At 36.9% G+C, this 25,553-nt stretch overlaps 1 protein-coding gene across 1 annotated transcript in view; it reads left to right on the plus strand.

Moving 5' to 3' along the window:
* Positions 1 to 5,269: 5,269 nt before the first annotated feature.
* Positions 5,270 to 25,553, plus strand: part of LOC117410671 (RRP15-like protein) — a 31,062-nt gene continuing 10,778 nt past the window's right edge. The window contains exons 1-4 of the mRNA XM_034017393.3: positions 5,270 to 5,376; positions 11,369 to 11,619; positions 15,179 to 15,276; positions 15,922 to 16,117. Of these exons, the coding sequence (XP_033873284.3) occupies positions 5,325 to 5,376; positions 11,369 to 11,619; positions 15,179 to 15,276; positions 15,922 to 16,117 (597 nt within the window). The 5' untranslated portion in view covers positions 5,270 to 5,324. The remainder of the gene's footprint in view (positions 5,377 to 11,368; positions 11,620 to 15,178; positions 15,277 to 15,921; positions 16,118 to 25,553) is intronic.

Raw genomic sequence — 25,553 nt, forward strand, 5'->3', positions numbered from 1 at the left:
CACATTAACACATAGTACTTTGCACTTTGCCTTAACATTTTATAGCATTTCATCTGGCCAAAATCTGGCCATTTCTTCAAAATACATTTTATTTCAGTTTGTCATTGAAATGCTGTCTAATATTTGTTGTTGTAGTTTTTGTGGTACTGTAAAATGTGAAACTAACTGAAGCCCATTGTATCAGATGTATCAGATGTCCGGGAAAAATCTGATATCCCACGAACATATTAGTTATTAGAGATTGTATTTGGTTGGTAATATTAATCAATGACTGGTTATCTATTGAAAATTAAACTATGTTTTAGGGTGTTCCAGTACATCCATTGTTGTTGGGCTTAGAATTTACTGAATATACTCTGACTTTCTAAGGCCATGTGCCGATGCACAATGGATGAAGTGGGGTTTCCTGGGGAAATTTTCAGAAACAAGGTTGACAAATCTATCTTCTGCCACCAATGTTCTCTGTTCCAAGCAGTGGAAGACTGCACTGTTTACAAACTCTGTGGAGAGGCCTTTATAAATGTAATCTTGGGTAACATAGTCAGAGTTTGAAAGGTAAGAAGGGAAATAGAAAAAGCACCGCACAATCAGAAGCAATTCACATTGGACAACTTTATAGCAAGTCTCCAAAAGAGAGACCAAGAACCGCGGAGGGACAAGGAGACTACCCTGATTTCTTACCCTCTAAGAGAATGGCCCATTCATGACTATTCCTGCCTATTGGGAAACTCAAACAGACACTACTTTTGCTACCCCTATTGTGTGAATGAATGGAGAGAGCTTCAGTATTTAGAGCTATAAATTCAGCATCTTTCACAGGCCACAAATACAAAATAGAATAGAAAATGCTATTAGAGGTTATTGAGGTTTAGTGCTTGTGGGTTTAGTACCCCTAAAACATACATTTGGAAATAGAGAAGGAAATTGACAGAGAACAGGACTTCCAAATGGCACACTCATTCTTGTCCTTGAACTTGTATTTTATATCTGTCACCATGGCTCATTATGGTGTCACAGGATCAAACGTCTACAATGCAGACCTTATGTTTGTATCTCTTGCCAACAGCTGCAAATCACACAGAAAAAAAAATGTGCGGTGCTGAAACATGGTAATTTCAGTAAGTATGTTTTATCTCATGATTTGAAACAGGGACCTTCAGACCCAGACTTCAGTATGTTTTCTAGATACTGACACCCATATAAATGGCCTAGTTATCATCTTGCAGGCAGGGGGAATCCAGGAACTCTTCAGCAACATGAATCATCGCCCTGTACTCTCCCCTGCTAAGACGCCTGGTGTACTACTGGAGCAATACCAGCTTGTTTTCTCATTAACTGACTACTTTTCCACTTGACATCTGAGTGATAAGTCAGCTGGATTAAAATCACGCCCGCGTGTGGCAGCCCACCTCGCTAATGAGGTACATTTCAGTAAATTGTTGACAGAGCTGTCTGAGAGGCTTCTTTAATTTACCAACATGTAACAACATGGGAAAAGCATTAGTCAACTAGATGAAGATGAATATACGCTGAGGTCCTGGGGCACTTTACATTAACACATGACAACCTGAAAGTGCTCTTGTCACCACCACTGATTTGCCTGCAGGCACTTAGCGAAGAAGAACAAGGACCCGTCAAGAGTTTTCTGAAAAGAAATGTATAGATTGGCAGGCTTGTAGTTGACAGAATTTGATTAGTTCATGTCAATTTAATAAGCTTGTTATGGACGTGCTGGTTGGATACAGGGTGGGTGGCTGTCTTGGTTAATACACTGTCTGAATGAGTGTCCTTTTCACTGAAAGGACCCATCTTGTATATACCGAGATATCCTTTTAGTCATGTGGATGCACAAGTTCAAACGTGGATTAGGATCATATGCTCTCAGTCTAGATACATGAAAAAAGCCAGTGGCAGTTTCAGCTATTAAAAGCTGCTGAAATTGAAGCTTCACTGCTACAGATAGGGGTGACTAGTATAGTCATCATGCCCCCACTATGCTCATTACAAGTTACACTTTTAGCTATGAAAACTGGGGCAACATTGATATGTATAGATGCGACAAAGTTATTCCCCAGGTTTACCAAAATGTACTTGCTTGTGATAGTTTATGTAAATGACAAGCCCTTTGTGTACTGGCAATTAAAATGGTTTACACACTCCAAACACTGATCCAAAAACGAATGTTTTAGCAATGTTCTTGCATGCCCATCTTTTAGAAAGTGCAATTTACTATCATGTATAAAATATTGATCAAACTTTACTAACTCTTGAACATTAACAACAGTTCAGCGACTTAGCCGATACATGTTTTGGCACATAAATATGCTGCAATAACCATTTACAGTTGCTTTAGATAACTTTGTATAAATATTGCTAAAATCCAGTTGTCATGAAGAAGAATTACGGAAGAAAAAACAACTTTTTTTTATAAGAGGTTTATTAAAGAGAAGGTTGTAGTGAATAGCACCAATTTTTTTTTTTTTGGGGGGGGGGGTCTACTTATTTTTATAAGACTTGTGAATAGGGTCCATATGTCACATAGAAAACAATGGAAGAGTGTTGTTGAATATGAAAAGAAAAGATAATAAAGATAAGTGATACAGTTAATAGCACAGTTATGTATGTGACAGATGATATGATATGTTAAAATAATGGCACCCTCTGTGCCATACCATAATTTACTTTTCTCTGTTGCCCATTCATGAAATTATTTTTACAAAACTCTTAGGTCAATTGGTCATCATGTGAGGTTCCAGGCAAGAAAAACACAAAAAGATTGTATGCATTAGGAATTATCGCTAGCGGCAAACTGCTGAAATGCTACTTTGTGCTTAGAAGGTTAATGTCCTGCTTATGTAAATTGTCCAATTTAATATTCAGCAGAAGTACCATAAATCCTAGCTCCAGGATTTCATTAAATGTATGCTCTAACTAGTTGACCGCAAAGGTTAACAAGCCCAAGTTAAACAGGAATATTATTTAACTCTTAATACAGCTGTGGTTGTTTGCAACTTATTGTCCCATGTTTTGTACATACTGTATGTGATATGGCCGTGGCGTTTTTTTGTTTCTCAGCTCTAATTAACTTGAACTGTTTGTAAAGTTACCAAATGTAATTGTAGTGGGGAAGCTCTACAGGTGGCAGGCAGGACTGGGAGCGCGTTTTATTTTTTTTATTAGTAAAACAAGATTTGTGATCGAGAGAAGGCTACTCTGACTTGGTTGCTGCATTTCAACCGAGTAGCTGCTTTTGGGTGGCAGCGCCTGGAACGACTGCGAGTTTTGGGCCGTCCTTGTTCCTGTGATCGGTGAGATCCGTTTGCATACAGACCAAAGCAAATTGTATTTTTGGCTGATTAAGTAAAAATAGTTGTTTGACTCACTCTCCACTCTGCAGATTACCTAAATAACCCCACTGTATTTCCCTGTGTTTTGCAGTGCATTACTTTGTTTATTTCGTTTAATATTTTATTGTTTTATGCTTATGGGGATTGGTGCAATGAGATTTTAAATATATTACTGGTACTGTTGTTGCTATATTGAAAGACAAGATATTGTAAGGGGTTTGTTTTAAAGAACATTTTTTTAGATTTGTTTGTAGGTATAGATTGGGGGAATTTGTGGTGGTTTGAGTATTGCACTGTGTAGTTAAATATTTTGTCACCCCCCCCCTTTCATTTTCCTGATTTGATTTTACATACTATTGCTTCTTCAAGTTTGGATTGCTTTATAATGTTTTTACTATTGCTATTTTGTTTTGCTCATTGGTTTGTTTTGGTTTTGTTTTGACTTGGTGGAAACCGCCCTCAAGCCCCGATGTGTGTTTGCACCTCAAATTTATCTGGATAGTTGCTTGATATTGAGCACTGTTTTAATTGTTAGTCTGCTGCCCCCCTCCCAACCCATAACAGTACTCCTTTGTTTTTTTGTTCTGTTCACGCAAGATACTTCGCACAATTTTATTCTCCAATTTTAAACTATTTTTTAACAATAATAAATTATTGTTTTATTATTTGACAAAACTGTCTGGATCTCCTGCTCATTTTGCTATTGTGCACAGAAAGAAACTTGTACTTTATCCAATAACCAGCAAGTGGGAACTTAACGTTAGAATTTACATATATATTTATACAAGAGGACCTTGCTGTCTATAAAACAACATAGTGCAGTCAGGCACTACAAACTCAGTCTTAAGCCTTTGTGGCAATACCTTGCTAAAGTAATACTATCCAATTGGTTGTTCATGAAAATAATGGTCCGGTTAGATTTTCTCACCTTTTCTCAACTTTTAGGTTATTTATTGTTTTGCTCTTTGTGAAACAGGGGTCTATTTTAATTATCTAAACACTAGATATTTGACCACAGCCTTTAAATGTATTAACCCGATTAAACCTAATTTCACTATATTTTTTATTGCATGTAATAATGTTAAAAAGTGGGTCTGTAAATCAAATTAATAGAGTTAAAAAACAGTATTAAATGTCCCTGATTGACTCGCCTGGTAAAGGCAAGACTACATGATGTGCAAAGTTACTTATACTGTCCGGAGAGCACAGGCTTGCAACCTGGCTGTGTAAAGTTGATGATCTTCACTGGGGATTCCACGAAGAGCATTGCTTTGGTTCTGGCAATCCTGCAGATTAGGGAGATCAAATTGACCGGGGCTTTCTCCTGGTCATGCATCAGCAACCTCTGCTGGTCAAGAGACATCCATTGGTAGCTCTCCAGTATCCACTGAGCTCCTGTCTAAAGAGGCTTCTCGTAGGATGGCCACTGACCTTCAGTTGTCCTCAGCAGTTGTGGGGTTACTGCAGGGAGGGAAACAGAGGTAAAATAACTAGTGGTGGCAAAAAACAATTACAAGAGAAAGACTTGCAAAACAAGTGTTTTGAACATTTAATCCCTAACATGTATCATGTAATATTTACCCCACCCCCCTCCCCCGGCGCTACTTCTGTTTTTCATTTATCTAAGACCTGATCTGAGAAGACAAGGAATAAAAGAAAATAATAGAAATAATGTGCACCACAATAATGTCTCCTTGCAGGCAAACCTGTCACCTGCTAATCTCTCACCTTGGGATTCCTATCATCAGCATCACTTGTATTAGATATTGGATATTTATTCCTGTCTTTTCTTTAAAAGAAAAAAAAACGTTCTTGAATACTACTATATATATATATATATATATATATATATATATATATATATATATATATATATATATATAATTAAGATACACATGTGAATTGTGGCTTTTGTGAACCAAAAATTCTGTACGGACCTTTTTCGATGTTACACATCTTTCAAACTTCCTGACTAAGATGGCGGCGTTTGTAGAGGAATCACGTGTGATCACTGAGGAGGAATATAGTGGTAACATTTTTATTTTATAATAATTAATATATCCAGAACGTGTAGATATTACTTATTCTTACGCTAGACAAAAAAAAAGGGAGGTGTTTACTGTAAATACGTACTATAGAAACGTAGTCGACCTCATATTCAATACCGGTATGTAACAGTGTGGGATTGGAATCTGTAACTGTGTACAGTGATTGATTATAATTGTTTTTTTTTTTCTTGTGTGAAGTTAGCTTTTAAAGCGCAAATAATATTAATTTGCGGTTACTATCGGTCTACAGTCGTAGCTACGGTACAGACAGTAAACATTCCGCATTTGCTTGACAAAAATAAACAACAGCATCCCCAAATCGCTCTCCGCCGTACTTCAACAGAAAAATAGAACACACTGATTTTGCGAAAAGTCTAAAACCTGCTATTGTTCCATATCGAACAAGCTAAACGTGTCCGAGTCTGTCCGCCTTAAGTTGTCTGAGTGACCCAAAACTTTTTTAAACCAGTATCGTTAAGGTCCACGTAGAGTAATATGTGTACTGCATACAAAAAACCTGTAACATTAAAGTTAATCCATACTAACAGTTTTAATGTTGTAGCTAAAGAAATATGGAGGTGCTAGTGTATTGGCAGTGTCACATCTAAAAAGTGTGTTTGTTCTGTCGGTCACTTTCATAATTGAAAGTGGAAACGAAGAGAACCATCCCGTGTCAACAGACATTTGACATGTTAAATCTATACAGTTCTGCTACTGTAATTGAATAAGTAGACTTACATTTCCTAAAAATGCTCAATATTGATATGCCACTTATCTTGAGTATCTATTAACTTCCCAAACACAGTACCATTAGTAAACACAAGGTGGCAGTGTTGCATTAAAGGTACTAGATATTTGGCTGTTAAGAGTTCTGTATTTTAGAAGTCTGCTATATTGCAAGGGTGGTGCTGTAATAGGTCAAGGAAAGTAATATTTGTAAATGTTTGTTTATGTGTTGCAAGCTTGTATTAATCAATCCAGTTTGAACTGGATTTCGCTGTTTTTCTAACAACAAAACAAAAATAAGCTTAGAAGTGGGGTGACTGTCCACTGCTGCAGCCTGAATTCAGAGGTGTTTGAAAACCTAGAATCAATGAATCTGTTAAAGGGACCTTTTTTGTTTTTATTAAACACACAAACAAAAAGACAAAACCCACCCGCTCCACAGGGAACCTCACTACAGAGTGTTCGAGTTCATAGTAATATTATGTGAAAAAATGACAATAAGGGAAAACAAACCCTAAGGTTCTATGCATACACAGAAATGTGTGTACATATACTCCCACATCCACACAACTACACACACACACATATATATATATATATATATATATATATATATATATTGTAAAGGATTGCACCACTCTCGGGTTCGTTGCCCCTTTAAAAATAGACCCAACACGACAGAAATGGATTTTTAAGCGCTGGTGCGCTATGTTTAATAAACAAAAAAATAAACAAAATACAAAACAAACACCTAGCTCTGTACGAGCACTAACTAACACACAGGAACTCCCTGACTAACACGGGACAGCTACGCTGTTTCCCCGTCCTCACAAAACACACTGGTTTGAAACAGCACTTTACCTCACGACTGCCAGGAAGCAGAGCACCCCTTTCTGCCTCCTTCTCCTCAGCAGCCTCAAACAGACTGCCTGCTCTCCTTTTAAACTCCACACCTGGGTCTAATTCCCCAATAACGCCCAGGTGCAGATGATCATTAATAAAACAATTAAACAATTAAATTTAAACAATAAACCAAAAAGTGCATTCTCACATGTTTCTTTTGCAGGGAGGTTTTAACCCCCTCCCTGCTGTCTCTCACAACCCGCTATCTTACAATATATATATATATATATACACAGTGCCTTGCAAAAGTATTCAGACCCCTGACCAATTCTCTCATATTACTGAATTACAAATGGTACATTGAAATTTCGTTCTGTTTGATATTTTATTTTAAAACACTGAAACTCAAAATCAATTATTGTAAGGTGACATTGGTTTTATGTTGGGAAATATTTTTAAGAAAAATAATAAACTGAAAGATCTTGCTTGCATAAGTATTCAACCCCCACACATTAATATTTGGTAGAGCCACCTTTCGCTGCAATAACAGCTTTAAGTCTTTTGGGGTAAGTATGTACCAGCTTTGCACACAGTGTCGGAGTGATTTTGGCCCATTGTTCTTGGCAGATTTGCTCCAGGTTGTTCAGGTTGGTTGGACGACGCTTGTGGACTGCAATTTTCAAATAGTGCCACAGATTCTCAATGGGATTGAGATCAGGACTTTGACTGGGCCACTGTAGGAAAATCTGCTTCTGCCACTACAACTGCTCATACCTTATATCAGTAGTTTTCAACCTCTTTTTAAAACTGTACCCCTTCTGCCTGGAGGTTTCAGCTCAAGTACCTCTTTAAAATTTTCACTTTACTAAATGGTACCACAGTTGCAATACAAGGCAGAATAATCTGATTGACAAATAATTTTTCTTCATGTTTATTTAATAAATACATTTTATGTTACACAGTTTTTGACTGACAGTTGACATTGACAGTTTTGGACAGAATAACAAACAGTATGCCTAATTTTTAAAACTATTAATTACAGGTCTTTGGATGCAGAATCAAAAGTACAGTATTTGGGAATCCCTGGAAACACACATATTCTCTTTCTATTTGGCAAAATAGTCTGCACTGTAAATGTTTATCACGTTACCATTTACTTCCCATCTTAGCATTGTGTGCCATTTAAAATGTTTACAATATCAAAAACATTAACCTCAAGATAAAACTATAATATCTAACAATGATAAGCTTCTGCTATTACTGTTACTACAATGCAGCCATGCCACATAAATAAAACAAAAACCGTCAAAGTATGAGTGCTACCCTGTTATAACGCGACCTGTTATAGTGTGGAATCGGTTATAACATGGTAAGGTCATGCCTCCCATTTCCCCCATAATGCAATCTGACCTGCAAACATTGGGTGAACATTCTAGATATACAGTATGAAGCAGGCAGACAACCCAAATCTTTCCCTGTTAAAATGAAACTCGATGCGGTGAACAGAGTAATAAAAGGTAAAACTCAAGCAGTGGTTTAAAAAGATACAGATGTTGCGGAATCTACATTTCGTGGATGCCTGAAAGACAAAGAAAAATTGTTCTTGATAAAAGGGCTGCTCTGGGAAAAAAATGCGCTGCGCTAAGGAGTGAGACAAGCTGCTGTGTGAATGTGCTGCTGTGAGAGTGCAAGACTGTTGTTTTTGGTGTGGCCCAGGCTGGTGGGCCTGGGATAATCGTCCCAATAAACCGTGGATTCAAGTACCTGCAAATTGTTTGTGTCTCCTTCCTTGATTTTCCATCGTACGCTGCAATATTAATTTGGCTTGTGGGCATTGTAAATCATCTCAGGAACAAAAATGCCAATATTTGTTATCAGGTGAAACACAAATAACTTCTAATTATGGACCCCAACAATCACATTATAACGGGGTAGCACTGTATTGTGATTATTATTTATGTTTACCGGAGCAGTTATACTTCTAAAAACAAAGTTTGAAAGACTGTGCTTCACAGATTAGTATTCCATTATATGACGAGTAGAAAACTTTGAATTTCATGAGCAGCATAGAGCACTCTGTGCAGTGTGTGCAGGTGTACATCATTTTGAAACTATACTAACCTTTGAGCTGTTAAGCAAAAATAAAATATGTATGCACAGTGGTTTAGAGATAATGTATAATACTGTTAAAAATACATTAATTTACATTTTTGCATTTCTGAGTCATCCTGCGTACCTCCTAGGACCCTTGAAGTACCCCAGGTTGAAAACCCCTGGCCTATATTAAGTATTTAAGCTTGCAAGCTCATATTTTCAGTGTTATGAAAACTACTCAGGCTAAATCTAACACCACTCTTAATTGACCTAAAAGTAATCTACTGTAACTGCCATATTGAAGTTGTGTGTCTTTTTAAGTTTCTGCTGTATAGGCCTAGACTATGGTCTGAATATTTGAGTAATCGAGTGTTCTAAATAAAATGATTACTCAAATACATTTATCAAGTTTCGAATACTTGTTCATTTCTAAAACAAATGGAAAAACGTGCAAACTTGGCACGGTATTTTTGAGAGAGGAGGAAGTTAAAAGTGATCAGCTACTACAATTGTCACCTCACTGATAATTGACAGGGAGGCGGGCGCCCTTCATTACCTAGCTCTGCCATTGGATAAGGGAGTACATGAGCAATGAAAATGTCATCTAAAAAAAATAAAAAAGCAACACGTGGAAGTATTTAGAAAAAAAGAATGTTGCATTGTAAATCAATGATTTAAATGTGCAATCATCTAAAATGCAACCACCCGTCGGCTACTTGGGAAGAAAACACAGACTGTGGCAAAAAAAAACAGTGGTCGGCGATGTGATGCGTCTCGGGCTGGGAAAAAATATGTTTTGTTTTGTTAAAAATTAACTTTAATTTGGATTTTAACTGCAAACTACCTGGGTAATGTTAAGCCTTTGTTGTTTGAGTTCTGCTGTTATTAGTCTCCTACTGATCTGGGCTTGATTCTGGGATCAGACTGTTTTTAAATGATTATTATATTATGGAATCAGCAAGTACGGGTACAGTATATCTCTTTTTTGTTATATACTGTATTATAGCGTAGGTTTTATTGAGCAAAAATATTTTGTTGTGCTTTGTTAGTAAGCCATTGTGTTGTGTGTTTTATACGAGTTGTCAAAGGGTGTTAAAAATGCAGTCGAAAGTTTTGAAGTTCCATTTGATAAACTTCTGCGTTTTATAGTTAACTCCTCTGCTGTGTATTATTATTCGAGTTTAAGTATTTTTTTACTTTGAATACATTAGATACCTTAGATGTATCTTCGTTGTTACTGTTGATGTACAGTACACCCTCGCTATAACGAACCTGTTGGGGTCCAAGCCTTTTGTTCGTTATATCAAGGGGTTCGTTACAGCGAAAGGACAATCAAAATGAACGGTAAACTGTTGGAGTAAGTTAATGAGATAGTAAATAAAAGTAGAATTATATGTACCTGTTCGTCTCATGTATGCAGTATTCTGCCTTTGCTTTATCCTGTTTGTTAAAGAATTAAGAAGCAGTACAAAAAGCAAAAATCCAGAATTGAAGCTGAAATTTTATTCTAAATCAATCTGATATGAATTGTTTCAAAGTGCACCAAGTCTTAATCCAACATGCAAGAATCCCAGACTGAACTTTTATTCCAAATCAACCCGACATGAAAAGTTTGATATGAAAAGTTCATCAGATCCTCAAGTTTTGTTGTTGTTTTTTCTTTAATCAATTTTGCTTTGCCGCTTTCTGGCAACCTATATTCACAAGAGAGATATTCTTGCGTTACAGTTTTTTTTAAAATGATTAATATAGTTTCCAGCTTTATTAGACAACAAATTATTTTCGTTTCGGAGGCAGTTACACAGCGCGCGCGTCTTATTAAGACAAAAGAGTTGACCTCACTGCGGAGGTAGCATCCCGTTTGTACAGACCGGGATGTTGACAGCGTGTGTTTTATATTGTCTTTTTATTTTTATTTTTTTTTTGGTGTCCAGGGGCCAGGTTTGTTATATCCGAAGGTTCGTTATTGAAGTGCGTTATAGCGAGGTATACTTTGTTTATCTGTGCATCCCTAGGTGTGGTTGCTGCTAATAGGTTCTAAAGACCTGTCACTGAGATATTCGGGTATTCAACACTTGTATTCTTGATATATTCGAATGTCTTATTCGAAATTCCCACCCCTAGTTAGTACACTTTGAGTTATAGTCTATGCTTGGTACACAGCTGTCTTCCTTGAGTTTTCCAGTTCAAAAAAAAAAAAAAACTTTCCCTGATACATTTCTTCTGGCTATATCATGATTCAGATATCTGTTTTACAAATTGTTTAACAAATACAAGTAATAGCTGTCCACAACGTTGGAACTTTTGCAGGGTCTGAAGAAGATCAAGAGAATTCAGATGAAGGCAATGACAGTCCCAACGAGTCCGCAGGAAAGGGTGACGGTGAAGATGGTGATGCAGAGAAAGAGAGTGAAAACCCAAACGCTGGCTGGGCCGAGGCCATGGCAAGAATTCTCCTCAAGAAAACACCAGAAAGCAAAACAGCTATACTGCTCAAAAATAAAGAAATGGAAAAAGTGAAAGCAAAAGAAAAGCAAGAGCGACTGGAGAGAAGAAAACAGGTATGAACGCAGCAAAACCCTTCTCTTATTACCTTTGCTGTATTTTTCGGTAAACTGGTTGAATTGTAGGGCGTATAGAGGCTCTATTATCTGTATTATAGTGTTCTGTGATACTTCATTTAGGGAGCATTGATACGGTAGCATGCACAGTATCATGATGTTCTATGCTGTCACGATAGTGTGGATCTTATGTTATTACATGTTAAATGGCTGCCAAATTCCTTTTTTTGTAAGTGCAAAGTGCGTAAGAGTCTAATACACAATTAATACTGCTACATCATGGTGGCATGCTTGCTGTTTAAATATTTCCAGTTCCAGTGTATTCAAATGTCATTGCCACTGACTATAACATTCAAATAAAACTGGTAAGAAAGCGCAACACTTAGTGTAAAATATACCATTTTACAGTAAGTGTTGCATGTTTCGGACAGCTTCAAATACTCCAATTACAAGGAATCTCTTAATTCTACAAATAACAAAATAATACAGAAAGACTTTCCTTGAAGCAGACTTTTTGTACCTAGGCCAGGTGTTTTACATACAGGGGTATCTTAGAAGTGCCCTAAAAATGTGAGCAAGAAATGAAAAAATGAAGCACTGTTGTGGAAGCTGATTCACACAGGTACTTCAAGAAATGGCTTGATGATCCAGTGCTTATGGATCAGTAAACAACCAAATGAGCAAGATGGGCCAAATGGACCTCCTCTTGTTTGTAAGATTTCTTATGTTCTTAAAGTCACATACAACATAATACCTCCATGAATCTATACTGTTCAAATATTTTAGAACGTAAAACAAGTAAACCGAGTATAAATGCTAAACTAAACTAGCCTGATTGATTCATGTACTCTGTAAAACATTTTTACACAGTGATGTGTTTGTGACAGGGTAGCCGATGTGGTGACGTCAGGCCAGAGAGACACAAAAACAAAGTACTGCAGGGCAAAAGGCGCGGCGTGCGTCGTTTATTTGAATAATAAAATAAATAAAATATTCAAACAGAAACACTTGCTCACCGAGCAAAATAAAGTATTTAAATAAAACAAAATAACAAACACAAAATAATGTGATCAGGCCTTCACTGATCGCACTGATCGTACTTATTCTTTTTTTTAATTTTTCATGCCACTCTCGCTCGCTCGCTCCTCCGAACACCCACCCCGAGTGCACAGAGCTGCAGGCTTATATGCAGATGACCATCTCCCGATTAGCAACAATTAACTCAGGAGATGGTCACCTTCTGCACAAGATTTTTTAATATGGATGAGGCTTCCCATCCACGCTGCAAAACACTACAAAATGCACAGCTTTGCCGTTAATATAAATAAATCATAATAATAATAATAATAATAATAATAATACAACAACAACAACAAATACAAAATAATAAATTGCACAGGGGCGGAGGGGTACCCTGTTTTAAAGTAAACAAATACAAAAAACCCACATTTTATGGCAGGGCTTTGCCCCGCCCCCTTTTCACGTACAGGGCTTCTGGCACTGTTACAGTGTTACATTAGGGAATACACACACACACACACACGTTGTATTCCTCAATTTTAAACCCAATTTTAAATTTACAGTTGTATAGTTTTTACATATTTTGAAAAAAAAAAGTATTTCTGGCAAAGAACTGATTCTTAAATGCACTAAAAATGCTGCTAACGTACACAATTACATATTTAAAAAAAAAAATAAACGAAAGAAAAAAACATTTTATGTTTGCAGTGTTTGATGGAGCCTACTGTAAATATTGTGTGCATTTTGGTAGAAAAACACACGTTCTTTATAAATCGGGTTCGGAAGTTACAAAACTGAAAGAACGTCAAGAAAATCAGAACTCCACAAAGCAGCAGTAATAGTTGGCAATGAATGTGTGTCTGTGATGCAACAAACTAAAACACCTGTACGTCAGAAGTTTAATTCAGCTTATAAAGAGTGGAAAAAACAGGCAGAAGCTATTTTTATATTTGAATAACTCCCAAGTAGTGCTTATTATAGTTATACTCTTAATATTCAGGGCTCTACATTTAGATTTTTTACTACTTGCCCCTTGGGCCACTGAGTATTATTGGGTAACTGGCCCAATAGTAAGTACAAAACTGTATCACCCTGCTCGGCAAGTTAATAGAAGAGTGTTGTATTAGGTTGTTTGTTGGCGCCATTCAAAAATAAAATAAACAATCTTATGGATTATTTGTTTAACCATTCTCATTATGTGTATACCATATGTTTAAATGGTAATAGCTGATCTATTTCTTAAATCTGGCTTTTTGTACATTGAACATGATTTGACAAGATGACAATATAAAAATAAAATGTTATCATTTAGAATAAATTCACCTGATGTTTAATGTTTAAACTATGATTGTTATTTTATATACTGTTATTTTTGGTGTCGGTAAATTAAGGAGAAAATAAATTTAATTAATTAATTTAAAAGCCTCACAGCAGCAGACAAACCCCTGCTAACCTTGCAAGCTATTACTGTGAGACTGGATAGGAGGTTGACTAAATGTTGAATTCCCAACAAAAAAAGCTGCTGTTTTGTCTGCAAGTCTGGGTAACTGACATTTATTTCACTGTCATGAAGCCAGATTAAGTCTTTTTTCCACTCCACTCTATGTTTTCGTCTTCATTTTTCTTTATCATTATTGATTTAAACACTTTACTTTTGGCTTATTGGTGCAGTAAAACATTTCCTTAAAGTATGTTATAAATTTGTTGAGGTGAGGTCTGGTCACACAAATACATAAACACATTGAGGATAAAATGGACAGACTTGTCTGCTGCTTAATGTTTATAGTTTATGGTTCATCTAAATGGAAGTGTAAAAACATTTAAATGTGGCAGCCTTAAGGCCTGGTCACACGGGTGAGTTTGTTGATGGCAACAAGGGGACGACAGCTGTTGCCGGCTTGTCGCCTCGTGCCACCACCCTGGTCAACACCCCGGTGACACGGTGGTGACGTGTCTATCACTTTAGGCCGATGTTCTATTTTTCAGACGACACAAGGGCAACATTTTCAATACCAGCCAATCATATTTGATAGTAGTGTCACATGATAATAAAATGGCGATGTGGACGCATGATTTGGAAGTGAAGGTAATAGGCCTAGATAATTTAGCTTTTTTTTTTTTTATTGGTTTGAGAAATAATGGAGGCCATCTGTTACTTTGTGTTTTCTTTGTTTGTTTATTTATTTATTTTTTTTACAATAAATGAAAATAAGACAATACAAAATGTTATGTTTTGTTCACGAGATAAAAAAATGAAAAGGTTGTAATGGTTGTGTTTTTGTAACAGTTTACAAAAAAAGATTACTTCACCACATTTTAGAAAAAAAAAAGTCAAAGTTTTATTTTTTGTGCAAGTTTAAAAACAAGTTATATACAATAATATTTCTTCACATCTCATAATTTCTACTCTCCTCCTTTTCCTTCCTGCAAGGCACCAAATGTGTTCCTCTTGTTGCCAGGCCTTTACACTTGCACTATTAGTATCTTGCCTTACTGTGTGCTGTAGATTAATTGATGATGTTTTGTGCTGTACCTGTAGGTGGATAAGAAACGGCAATGGGAAATGATGTGCAGAGTGAAGCCAGATGTTGTTACAGATCGAGAGACTGAGAGGAATTTTCAGAGGATAGCCACCAGGTATTCCTTTTTAAAGCAGGAAATTAATATCCGTCTTACAAGGCTTTTACATTTTTCTCATATTGAGGGGACGAGTCTTTTACTGTAAGTGTAGATATAAAAAGCCTGAATGATAAGGATGCAGTGATGTATCGTGTTGCATCCTTACATATGAATCCTGATACATAACCACAAGCACTTTGTGGCTATTAGTCTACAAAATGGTTATTGAGTGATGGAATAAATGTGATTTGCTGTTGGTATGTAGAGGATAAACCATGACCGTTCACAGCGTCCTGTAGTTATATGATTGTTTATTGCTATACTCATGAGTAGAATAACCGCAGCATTCATAGAGTATTCTTTTTATATAACAAGTACAAAGAAAGTATCTCATTTTAAGTTTTGCCATTTAAACAGGACTGGTAATTATTATTAAAAACTTTGGGGTACAGCACTAAATAACTAGGCTATTATACAATAAAATATCAGAATGCTTGCCTTCTGCTGTATCATAAAGAATGTTTGTTTTAAATACTTGGTTTCAGACAGTACATAAGTAACGACTGGCGAGTCCTTAATTTAATCTGTAAAAAAAAAAAAAAAAGTTTTTTTTTTTTTTTAATAACTTCTGATTTGATCCTTGAGTTCTCCTTTGCCCTTTAGAGGTGTAGTTCAGCTTTTCAATGCTGTTCGGAAGCACCAGACGAACATTAATGAGAAAGTGAAGGAGGCTGGGGGATCGGAAAGGAAACGGGCCAAGCTGCTGTCTTCCGTGTCCAAGAAAGACTTTATTGATGTGCTTCGAGGAAACGAGGGGGGGAAAACTGAGAAGAGCTCCAAGGCAGAGAACGGCAAAGAGGTATGGCTCTCTTATCTGCACTAACATTTCTTACAGGGCAACTGCACTTTGTACAGTGGAACATGTACGGGTAACTAATTCATCACGAATGGCAGATCACAAGATGGCACTGGCTGTTACTTTTATAAGGACACTTGCTGTTATATTGCAATGTATATGTATGTATGGCAGACAACTAGAACACAAGAGCAACTGTAGAACCTTAAAATAGACTTAGAAATGGAAAAAAAACAGTATTGTAGTAATTGCAATATAAACCACTCATAATGCTTGAAAACATTATAGAAGTTTAACACTAGCACTGCCATAGCCGCTTTTTGAACGACTTTTGCAATTCAAATTTAAATATCTCCGCGTATGAATATCTCGTGCATTTCCGTTCTTAAGTGTTACTAAATATTTGAATTAAATACCCATACGGAGTTTCAGTTGTAGAATCGTAAAGATGAATAAGTTATAAGGACTTGCTTCTTCAACCGCCAGATCTGCAGTTTATGCGGCATATTGAAATCAATGCAATATAGCCTACAGTTTAGTCTGGGCTTTCTAATAAAATCAAAGTCATTGTGAAATAACATATTATAATCCTGTTGAGTGCTTGAAACACTGATGAAAGTCATTCTACACATATATTATTATTTACACTACATTTCTCAGGCAGAACGACTATGCCACCCTGAGTTTGACAGTGCAAAAATAAAATAAATGTGCATATTCTAAGCTCTGCACAGATGAGTGACCATCGTGAATGATGCTAAACAATAGCCAGAGACTGTTGCATTTTACAACACAACGAAGTATGGTGTGGATATACTGGATCAAATGGCACGGCCGTATTCTGTCAAAGGTTTTCTGTTTTTTATAATGTTTTGGACCTGGCAGCCATCAATGCTTTGGTTTTGTGCAAGGAGTGCACCGGCAACACAATCACTCGGAGAGACTTCATTAGCCCAGGAGCTACTGCAGAAACATTTTGATAAGAGACACGAAAGCTGGCTGGTAAATGCCCCTCAACATTCAGCCAGCACTGCGCCCACTGGCACACGGAATAAAAGACAATGCCAGGTTGCTAAATGCAATAAAACAGGACTTTTGATGTCTGTGCCCATTGTGAAAAGACAAGTCTGTGGCAAATGCACTGGTACAGTTGAGAAGCGTGTTTTCTGCATAGATTATACTTGGAAAGAAAGCTGTAATAGAACAGACAGACACAGCCTTTGAACTGTTTCACTCAAAGTGCTTTCATGTTGCATAAGTTACGTTATATTTTTGTTTTAAGCTATTTTTATAACTGGTTATTTATGTTTTATAATTTTATATATGCATACAGCTTTCTACACCTGATTACACAGAAATGTGTTGCGTAAAGTTTATTTTATTACTTTCATGTTTATGTATATGTGCTCTTTTTGAAAAAAATAAGACAGTTTAATTTTCAATGTAAATACGGTGTTTCTGCTCTGAAAATGTTATGTATGATGTTCATAAATATAAATATTAAGTTGTATCCGATTGTTTGTTTGTTTTTCATTTTCATATTGAAGCCATTTTGAAATGGAGCCGCACATTTTGCGGAGGTTGTATGTAGTCCGAAATCTCGGCGGTTCTTATGTGAAGGGAACAGTCAAAATAATAATTTACATGAAATTTGAAGCTACTTTCTCAGTAAATGTGGCACAATATGTTTAATGGAAACACTTGGCTTCCTCTGCATGTTTACTTCCTTGTTACAGGTAATACCTGACCCCAGATATGTGTGTGGGCAGCATAGAAGTTTCAGGTGGGGTCCTACTACATGTAACACAGAAGGTTAAACTTAGAACAGTGTCAGGTTAAATGGACTTCACAGGAAGTGAAAATGAAGTGTTTATGAGATATGTCTTAGTAGTCCTCTGGGCGAGTACTTAAAACACATGTACAGATATACTCTCGTTCAGTCTTGCGATAATAAAAATGCAGGAAAAGTCAATTTTCTAATTCCAAAGTTTATTGGGTGTTTGATTTTACTGAAACACATTGCATCTTTGAAGTGTAAAGTCATTTTCCAAAGAATTTGGAGATTTATACCAGGTTTTTTTAATTTGGAATCGGCAATTATTTTTTCTCATTTTTCTCCCCAATTTGGAAAACCCAGTTACTTTGTTTCAACCCAGCTCACTGCTGCCACCCCCGCGCTGACTCAGGAGAGACGAAGATGGACACATGTGTCCTCCAACACGTGTGCCGTCATCCGTCTGCTTCTTTTCACTCTGCAGGCCCTCCATCCAGATACCTCAGACAGCTCCGGGCAACTTACAGGCAGGCCCGCAGGCACCCGGCCAGTCTACAGGGGTCGCTGGTGTGCGATGAGTCAAGGACACCCTGGCCGACCTGTGCGTGGCCCCTTGGGAACTCCCGTCCACGGTCGGCAGTGGAATAGCCTGGACACAAACCGGCGACCTCCAGGCTATAGGGCGCATCCTGCACTCCACGAGAAGTACCTTTACCGGATGTGCCACACGGAAGCGTTTAAAAAGTAAAACATTCACTGGTGGCTCTGTCAAACTTGAAGGCGATCCTTCACTTATTCAAATCCCCCAGCTTTCTTGAAAAGATCTGCGTTTCCATTGTTTTTCTTTTGTATTTTTTTATGCTCATTAGTATCCAACGTAGTAGATTCAGCGTCCATCAGTTCTAGTAGATTCTACTGTACTTGCTGAAGTGTTTTTCTCCCACTGGTAATTAAATAAATAAATAAATAAATGGAGCCACCTAACTAACAATTTCATCTTGAGGGCTACAGTGACACGTACTTTCTTAAATTGTGACTTTAGTGAAGACCCCGTGTGTATGTGACGAGTACATTATTGTAGGCAGTAATTCATAGTTATTTAACACTCACAGGCTGTAACCCCCAACTCCACAAAGCAGCCAGCATTTGTAAATAGCAACACATGTCATGAACAATAAAATAAATATTTTATTTGTGTAATCTGTGTCAATTTCATGCAGAGGGTCATGGTCGGCAAGGTGACACAGCTGAGAGAATGTTTCCTCTGTCATCCCATCTGGTGCTGTCAGTGACAGTTTCTCAGCACACAGTACAGTAAACGCTCGGTAACGAGGTGCAAACAGGTGATTGATCGATCTGTAGGAGCATTTACTAAGGTACCTTTGTTTAAAAAAAAAATAAAAAAAAATCCAAATTTATAAGTGTGTTTGTTTTTTTAGGAAAATACAATGTAAGCCTGTTGTTGATGATTTCAACCTAGGCACTTCAAATAAGGACTAGTAAGGACAATTTTGTTAGTTTCTAACCATGTGTGACCAGGATGGCTGGTGGTGACGTCATATCAAGAAGTTTACAGACAACAATACTGTGAGTGAAGCACTGAAACATATTTAACAAAACAAAACACTGCACACAAAAGAAAACGGCACGTTGGCCAAAACAGACACGGAACACACAAGTATCACGCTGGAATAAACCCAGAATGAGTAGCAATTGTAATTTGTTTTAGTTTTACACCTTCTGACTAGTTCCCCCTCTGAACACACCAACCCTGTATGCATGAAAACTGACTCTCTTTATGCACAGTCTGCATGTGAACTAATTTGTGGAATCCCTGTGTCCCCATCCAAATACCCACTTTAATCTGCACGTGAAGGGATTGTGCAATCCTGTGCCAAAATACAAATACACATTTTAAATCACCTGTGCTACACAACCCAAGCTATACCCCATGCACCAATCCATACATAAAACAACAATATACAATACAAAATAAACAAAATACACCCAGGGGCAGGGGGTATGCCACCATTAATTGGTTGGGTTAGGAGATGCCCCTAATTTTGGACAAAACCAATCTGTAAAACCAAGGTTTACATGAACTGGTAATGTTCTCCAGAGTAGACAAATACACTGCCTGGGAGGGGAAGGTGGGGCTTTGTAGCAATGAGGCTCAAGTAATTTATTGAGGGGTCTATGTTATTATTGCTTGAGTCTCAGAGATATGGTAATAATTTGTGTCACCATTTGGCTTGTGCCCTTTTAGGTACTGGTTTTGGGACTGATACTGTTCTTCTGTCCCAGGAAAACTGTAAGATAGAAATTATATTTTTTAATTTGTAATTTCAGTGGGAAAGCAATAGATTTAGTGAACTCCCACCCTGAAGTTACAACATAAACAAGTTAGTGATGTATGTTGTACTTTAAAGTAAGCTGTCGTTTCTGTGTTAAATCAAGTCGACTCATTTCAATTTGGAAAACACAAGCTCTGGATGCAAACTTAGCTGGTCAAGGTCCCTGAAGGTTTAGGGTATCGTGCTGTGTTTTGTTTGCCAGCAAGTAGTGCTTGAATCAATTAGGAGACTGTTTCAGTCATGTGGTTATGTTTGTGTATTTTGGGGGGCAAGTTAAAACAGCTAGCGGCATGAGGGAGCATTTTCACATTTTAGCAGGAGACAGATTTCATAATAAAAGAGAGTGTACTGCAAAATCGAGCTGCACTCGGCCTCTTGCTAACATTTTCCTGATGCTATTTCAAGATCAATCCATCATCTAAAATCATTCATATTTACTAAATGAGCTCACTTTACCTCAGAATACTGTAATTACAACGTACGAAACCAAGGAAGCTTAATGCCCTTCTTCCCTGTTTGTATTTCAGCAACTCACTTAGTGTGTGACAGAGGGGCCAGTAATTTGCCTTTCCGACATTATTCCCACCCAACGGTACAGGCATGGGAAACTTTTTGGGTGTAGCCACTTTATTTGGAAGCAAACTAGGCACATCATGAGGCAATGATATATGAAACACATGACTTGAGCATTACACTGTAAGTTAGTTGGCTGTAAAATGGTAGAAGCAATGATTTATTTATTAAAGTTTGACATAGAAATGACTGAACATTGGTATGCCGGACTGCAACTGCTACAGTACCAGGAAAACCAGGACCACCTTGTCAAAGCAGCAAGACATCTGAGCATTGCTGTGTCTTGAGCCTTTCGGCACACTGTACTTCAATCCCGGTCGCGGCAACATTAGATTGAGTGTCTGTGTGCAGTTGTTGTTTAAATAAAAAGTTAGTCACTGAACTGCATAATGGAGCAAAGAACTAAAAATTAATGGGAGTTTATTTTTTTTTATTTATTTATTTTTTTCCCACTTTAACGGCTCTGTCAAAGTGATCACACACGACTACATCTAGTCTGCTGCTTGCTAAACACGCCTTCACTTCTCAAAATACACTAGCAGCACAGTAACAATACAACAACAAATTAAACCCACCAGTTTAGGCATAAATTCAGGATTGCTGCAAGCCCATGAATCAAGCTAAATATGATAATGTGTGTGTCTCTCTCTCTCTCTATGTATGTATGTATGTGTGTGTATGTATGTGTGTGTATATATATATATATATATATATATATATATATATATATATAATTACACACACACAGTGGTTTGCAGAAGTGTGTCACATTTTGTTGAATTACAAATAATGTGTGCACAGTTTTTCAAACAAACTTTTTTTATTCAAAGCTGTAGTGGTTAAACTGAACATTGTTATATGAGGAGGAGGTTAAATATCAGCAAAACTTGCAAAGAAAATGTACAGAATGAAATTTACTGGTTGCATAAGTATTCAGCCCCTTAAGTCAGTACCTGGTAGAAGCACCTATTGCAGCAATTACTGCTATGAGTCTTTTTGAATAGGTCTCTACTAGCTTTGCACAGTAGGATGGTGAAATTTTTGCCCATTCTACACGGGGAAATTGCTCCAGTTCTGATAAGTTTGTTGGGGATCGTTGATGGACTGCAATCTTCAAGTCTTGCCATACATTTTCGATTGGATTCAAGCCAGGACATTGACTGGGCCACTCAATTCTCTTCTTGTTCAACCACTCCAGTGTGGCTTTGGCTTTGTGCTTCGGGTCATTGTCCTGCTGAAATGTGAATTTCTTGGCTGACTCAAACAGGTTTTCCTCAAGTCGGGACACACTCCCTAAAAATTTCCAAACAAAAAAATGTCAAATATATATTTTTAAACTGCACCGATGCTGCACGAATGCAAATAAAGAAACAATAATATTGTATTCCTTATTCATCGCATTGCTATAGCAATATAAAGCATCATGATCAAATGCAAATGTTGTATTTATTCTACAGCTGACAGGTAGGTTAGGTTGAGAGGGACGAAAACAACGCAGAGACCATTGAGACGCTGGGAAATTCAAACTCAAGCTGTGCAGCAAAATTACTATGAATAATCGTTATGCATTATATTTAAATATTATGCATAATTTATATTTGTTCAATGAGTGAAACAAAAAAAATATATGTATTTTAAAGAGACTCACAAGCACTGTTAGTACTAAATGGTACACCGATGGTCCTATTTTGATCTGAGCAGCCACAGAGGTGTTTAATCCACTGTCGATTTTTTATATCAGAAAGCAATTACCATCTTTTTTTTTTAATTTCTCTGTATATATTTTTCTTCAAACTGTTTTTTTGGCTTTAAATAAACTAAGTTAGTGTTTGAGAAGTAATTAAATACAACCTAAGTAAGATGTGTCAGGAAGTTTGTTTACAGTTGAATGTATCTGAATGGATTCCAGTGTAAACATGGAGACTCAAAGGAAGCTTGGGGTTTTCAGTAAGCAAACTATCATTCCTGAAAGTAAAGGCAGAAATGTATGCAAAGAAAGCTGTCTTTTTATTCAGTGTTCTCCCGAGGAAATGGATATAAAACGGGGCTTATGGTGAAGGAATATGTATGAAGTGTGTACATATGCAAGCGTATTGTGATACATTGTCATATAAATAATTTAGGTGAAGTATTACTGAACGATAGCATTTTAAATTTCAGAAGTTAATTTGTTCCACAGACTTTTTTATAAATTATAAAATACATGCTCACAAAAAAATTAAAAATTGCATTTGCAAAACTTTAAAGAATTTTTTTTTCAAAAAATCGAATCACTTTGTACCTAAGGTTTAATCTATATTTCTAGCTTCAGTACCCTATTTTAACACTTTGATGGTAAAGACAGCAAATCCTCTTCTCCATGTTGATCTGACATACAGTCATAAGTTCACCTGAGACATGCTCTGTCATCCTTCTTTACTGAAACTCTCAGTTAAATGACACAGTTGACAGTCAGCATTTCCTCTGAAGCTAACTGATCATCACTAAGCCAGAGGACTGAAAATGTAATGCTAGAAAGATAGACAAAAGGGGTTGCTTTGTGGTGCTGTACCTTCAGATAAGTTTTGGTAACACTTTAGGGATATGTGAAAAGTGGTGACATATATTATAGCTGTTGTATCAACAAACAAACAAAAAAAAAGATTTAAAATCTGTATTGACATTGTTACTACTAATCATAATATATTAATGTTAATATCATATTTCTAGATTTTTATAACCACTTATAATGGATCCAAAAGTGTTACCAATGTTTACAAGTTAATTGGAAATAGAGGTGGGGTTGAAAGAGTTAGGGCAGAGAAATAGATTTTAGAACATACAGCTTTAAGGTACATTTTGAAAGTTCTGCAGTGTTATTGGAAGAACAGAGTGGTGGTGCATTGGTATTCAGCTATTTAAATGTTTCTTGGTTGTCTGTTTCCATTGCAAAAGGTTGCAGACAAACAATTGCCAATTGGCAGTTTGCCTTCATTAAGCATGCGTGGTAATTAAAGTTACAAATAATTACATTGAAGAAAATTTAATGTTGACTAAAAGTTCCTGTCTCAGGGTACTTAATTAGCTTAAAAATAAATGTCCAAAAGGCATAATACGTCTGTTACATGAAAGGAAGTGCATATTTCTAGGCATCAAAACAAATTGAGTTAATTTTATGCAAATTTTGGTTTGGCATTTTAACAACCATATGTGTTTATTACAGATTGTACTTGAAATGTTAAAAATAATAATACAAAAGTACACTGCTGTTTCATGCATTCAACACAAGATGCACATAAGGCCTTTGCTAGGTGATTTACATTGGGATTTCACTAAAACCTAAAAGGAATTTAGTACTTAGAGGTCTATGTTTTGCAATCTTTATCATGGCACCAATTATTATCTATGTGCACCTAAGATGTGACATAGCCATGCTAATAGTGATTTTGCATACTGCACCTAGTTCTTTAATGGCTTTTGATCATTAGCGTAGTAGATATGCATGTGTTGGGTTACGTCATGTATCATACTGTAACAAAACCTTTTCCTAGAAAGGTAGGTTAAGGTGATGGGAGGTTTGGGGAAGAATAGATTGTTTGCAGTAGGCAAGATGGTGAATGAAGCTTCTGGGAAAAACAGGTGATATAGTTCAAATTCTTTACTTAAAACACAAAAACCTGTAGTTCCAATATTTAGAGTTCACACAATCTCATTAATTCTGGCCAGCTAAATAAGCACACCAATTAAAACAAGCTATTGTGCAATCATGAAAACTACATATGGGTCATTCCATGCCAACTCAGTCAGAAAAGGGACATTTCGTGCCCATCTATCTCAGATTTTCCTAGAAAAAGTTACCTGGGGGTTTTCTGACATGCTGAGTTCAGAAATTAAAGCCAATATTTTTTTTTAAATTTTCCCTTCGACCTGTGACCTTGCAAAGGTCAACCTAAAGTGAGAAAGGGACCTTGACCAGAAAAATCACCCTGGGTGCAATTTAGACGCTACCATCATGTGTAGCACCTCGTTCTACTCGTACTGAAAAATACTAAGAGCACCCTACTCACTTCTGCCAATATTGCCTGACAAGGGGTAACTGACAAGTTTTATTTGAACTTCAGCCCAACCCTTTACCCTGTAGGGGATATGGGTCCTAAAATGTAAGTATTGCCGTAAGACCCTTAGGTACCAGTCTTCCAAATTCTGTGAAAAACAATTGGTTCCAAGTCCCACCACTGGTCATTAAACCCCCTTGGAATTTGAATTTTTGCTATTTGTACCAAGTTTAGGCCGTAATAACTTGCGTGGGGGGACATCAAAAAATCATCCAAAGATATGTTTGGATAGATGTTGATGAGATCTACAAGCATCAAGCAAAATATTACGGTATCTGGGTCTGGGATTTTTGGCAGATTTTTGAAGTTGCATTTGTCATGCATTCAAGCATTGCTTATGGCCGCTTTGGTGAGGCTAAAGTGCCACATAGTTCTATCCAAACTGGCTATTTCTTCATCTTTGCATTCTCTGAGGATTGATCTAGAGGAAAAAGTAACAGTATGTGTTTGCACTGGCACTAGCTTGGAGCTGAGGGGTTGCATGGGACTTGGGACTTCTTTGTTACGATGACACATTTGAAACTACCAAAACCTTCTGCGACAGAAATGAGGCTGCAACTATGAGTAGATGAAGCTTGATGTACAGCAATTCATTAATAAAATCAAATCACAAAGTTGGGGAAGGGAACTGGGAGTGAAAATAA

This window comes from Acipenser ruthenus, chromosome 6 (assembly GCF_902713425.1).
Source record: "Acipenser ruthenus chromosome 6, fAciRut3.2 maternal haplotype, whole genome shotgun sequence".
Taxonomy (NCBI): Eukaryota; Metazoa; Chordata; class Actinopteri; order Acipenseriformes; family Acipenseridae; genus Acipenser; species Acipenser ruthenus.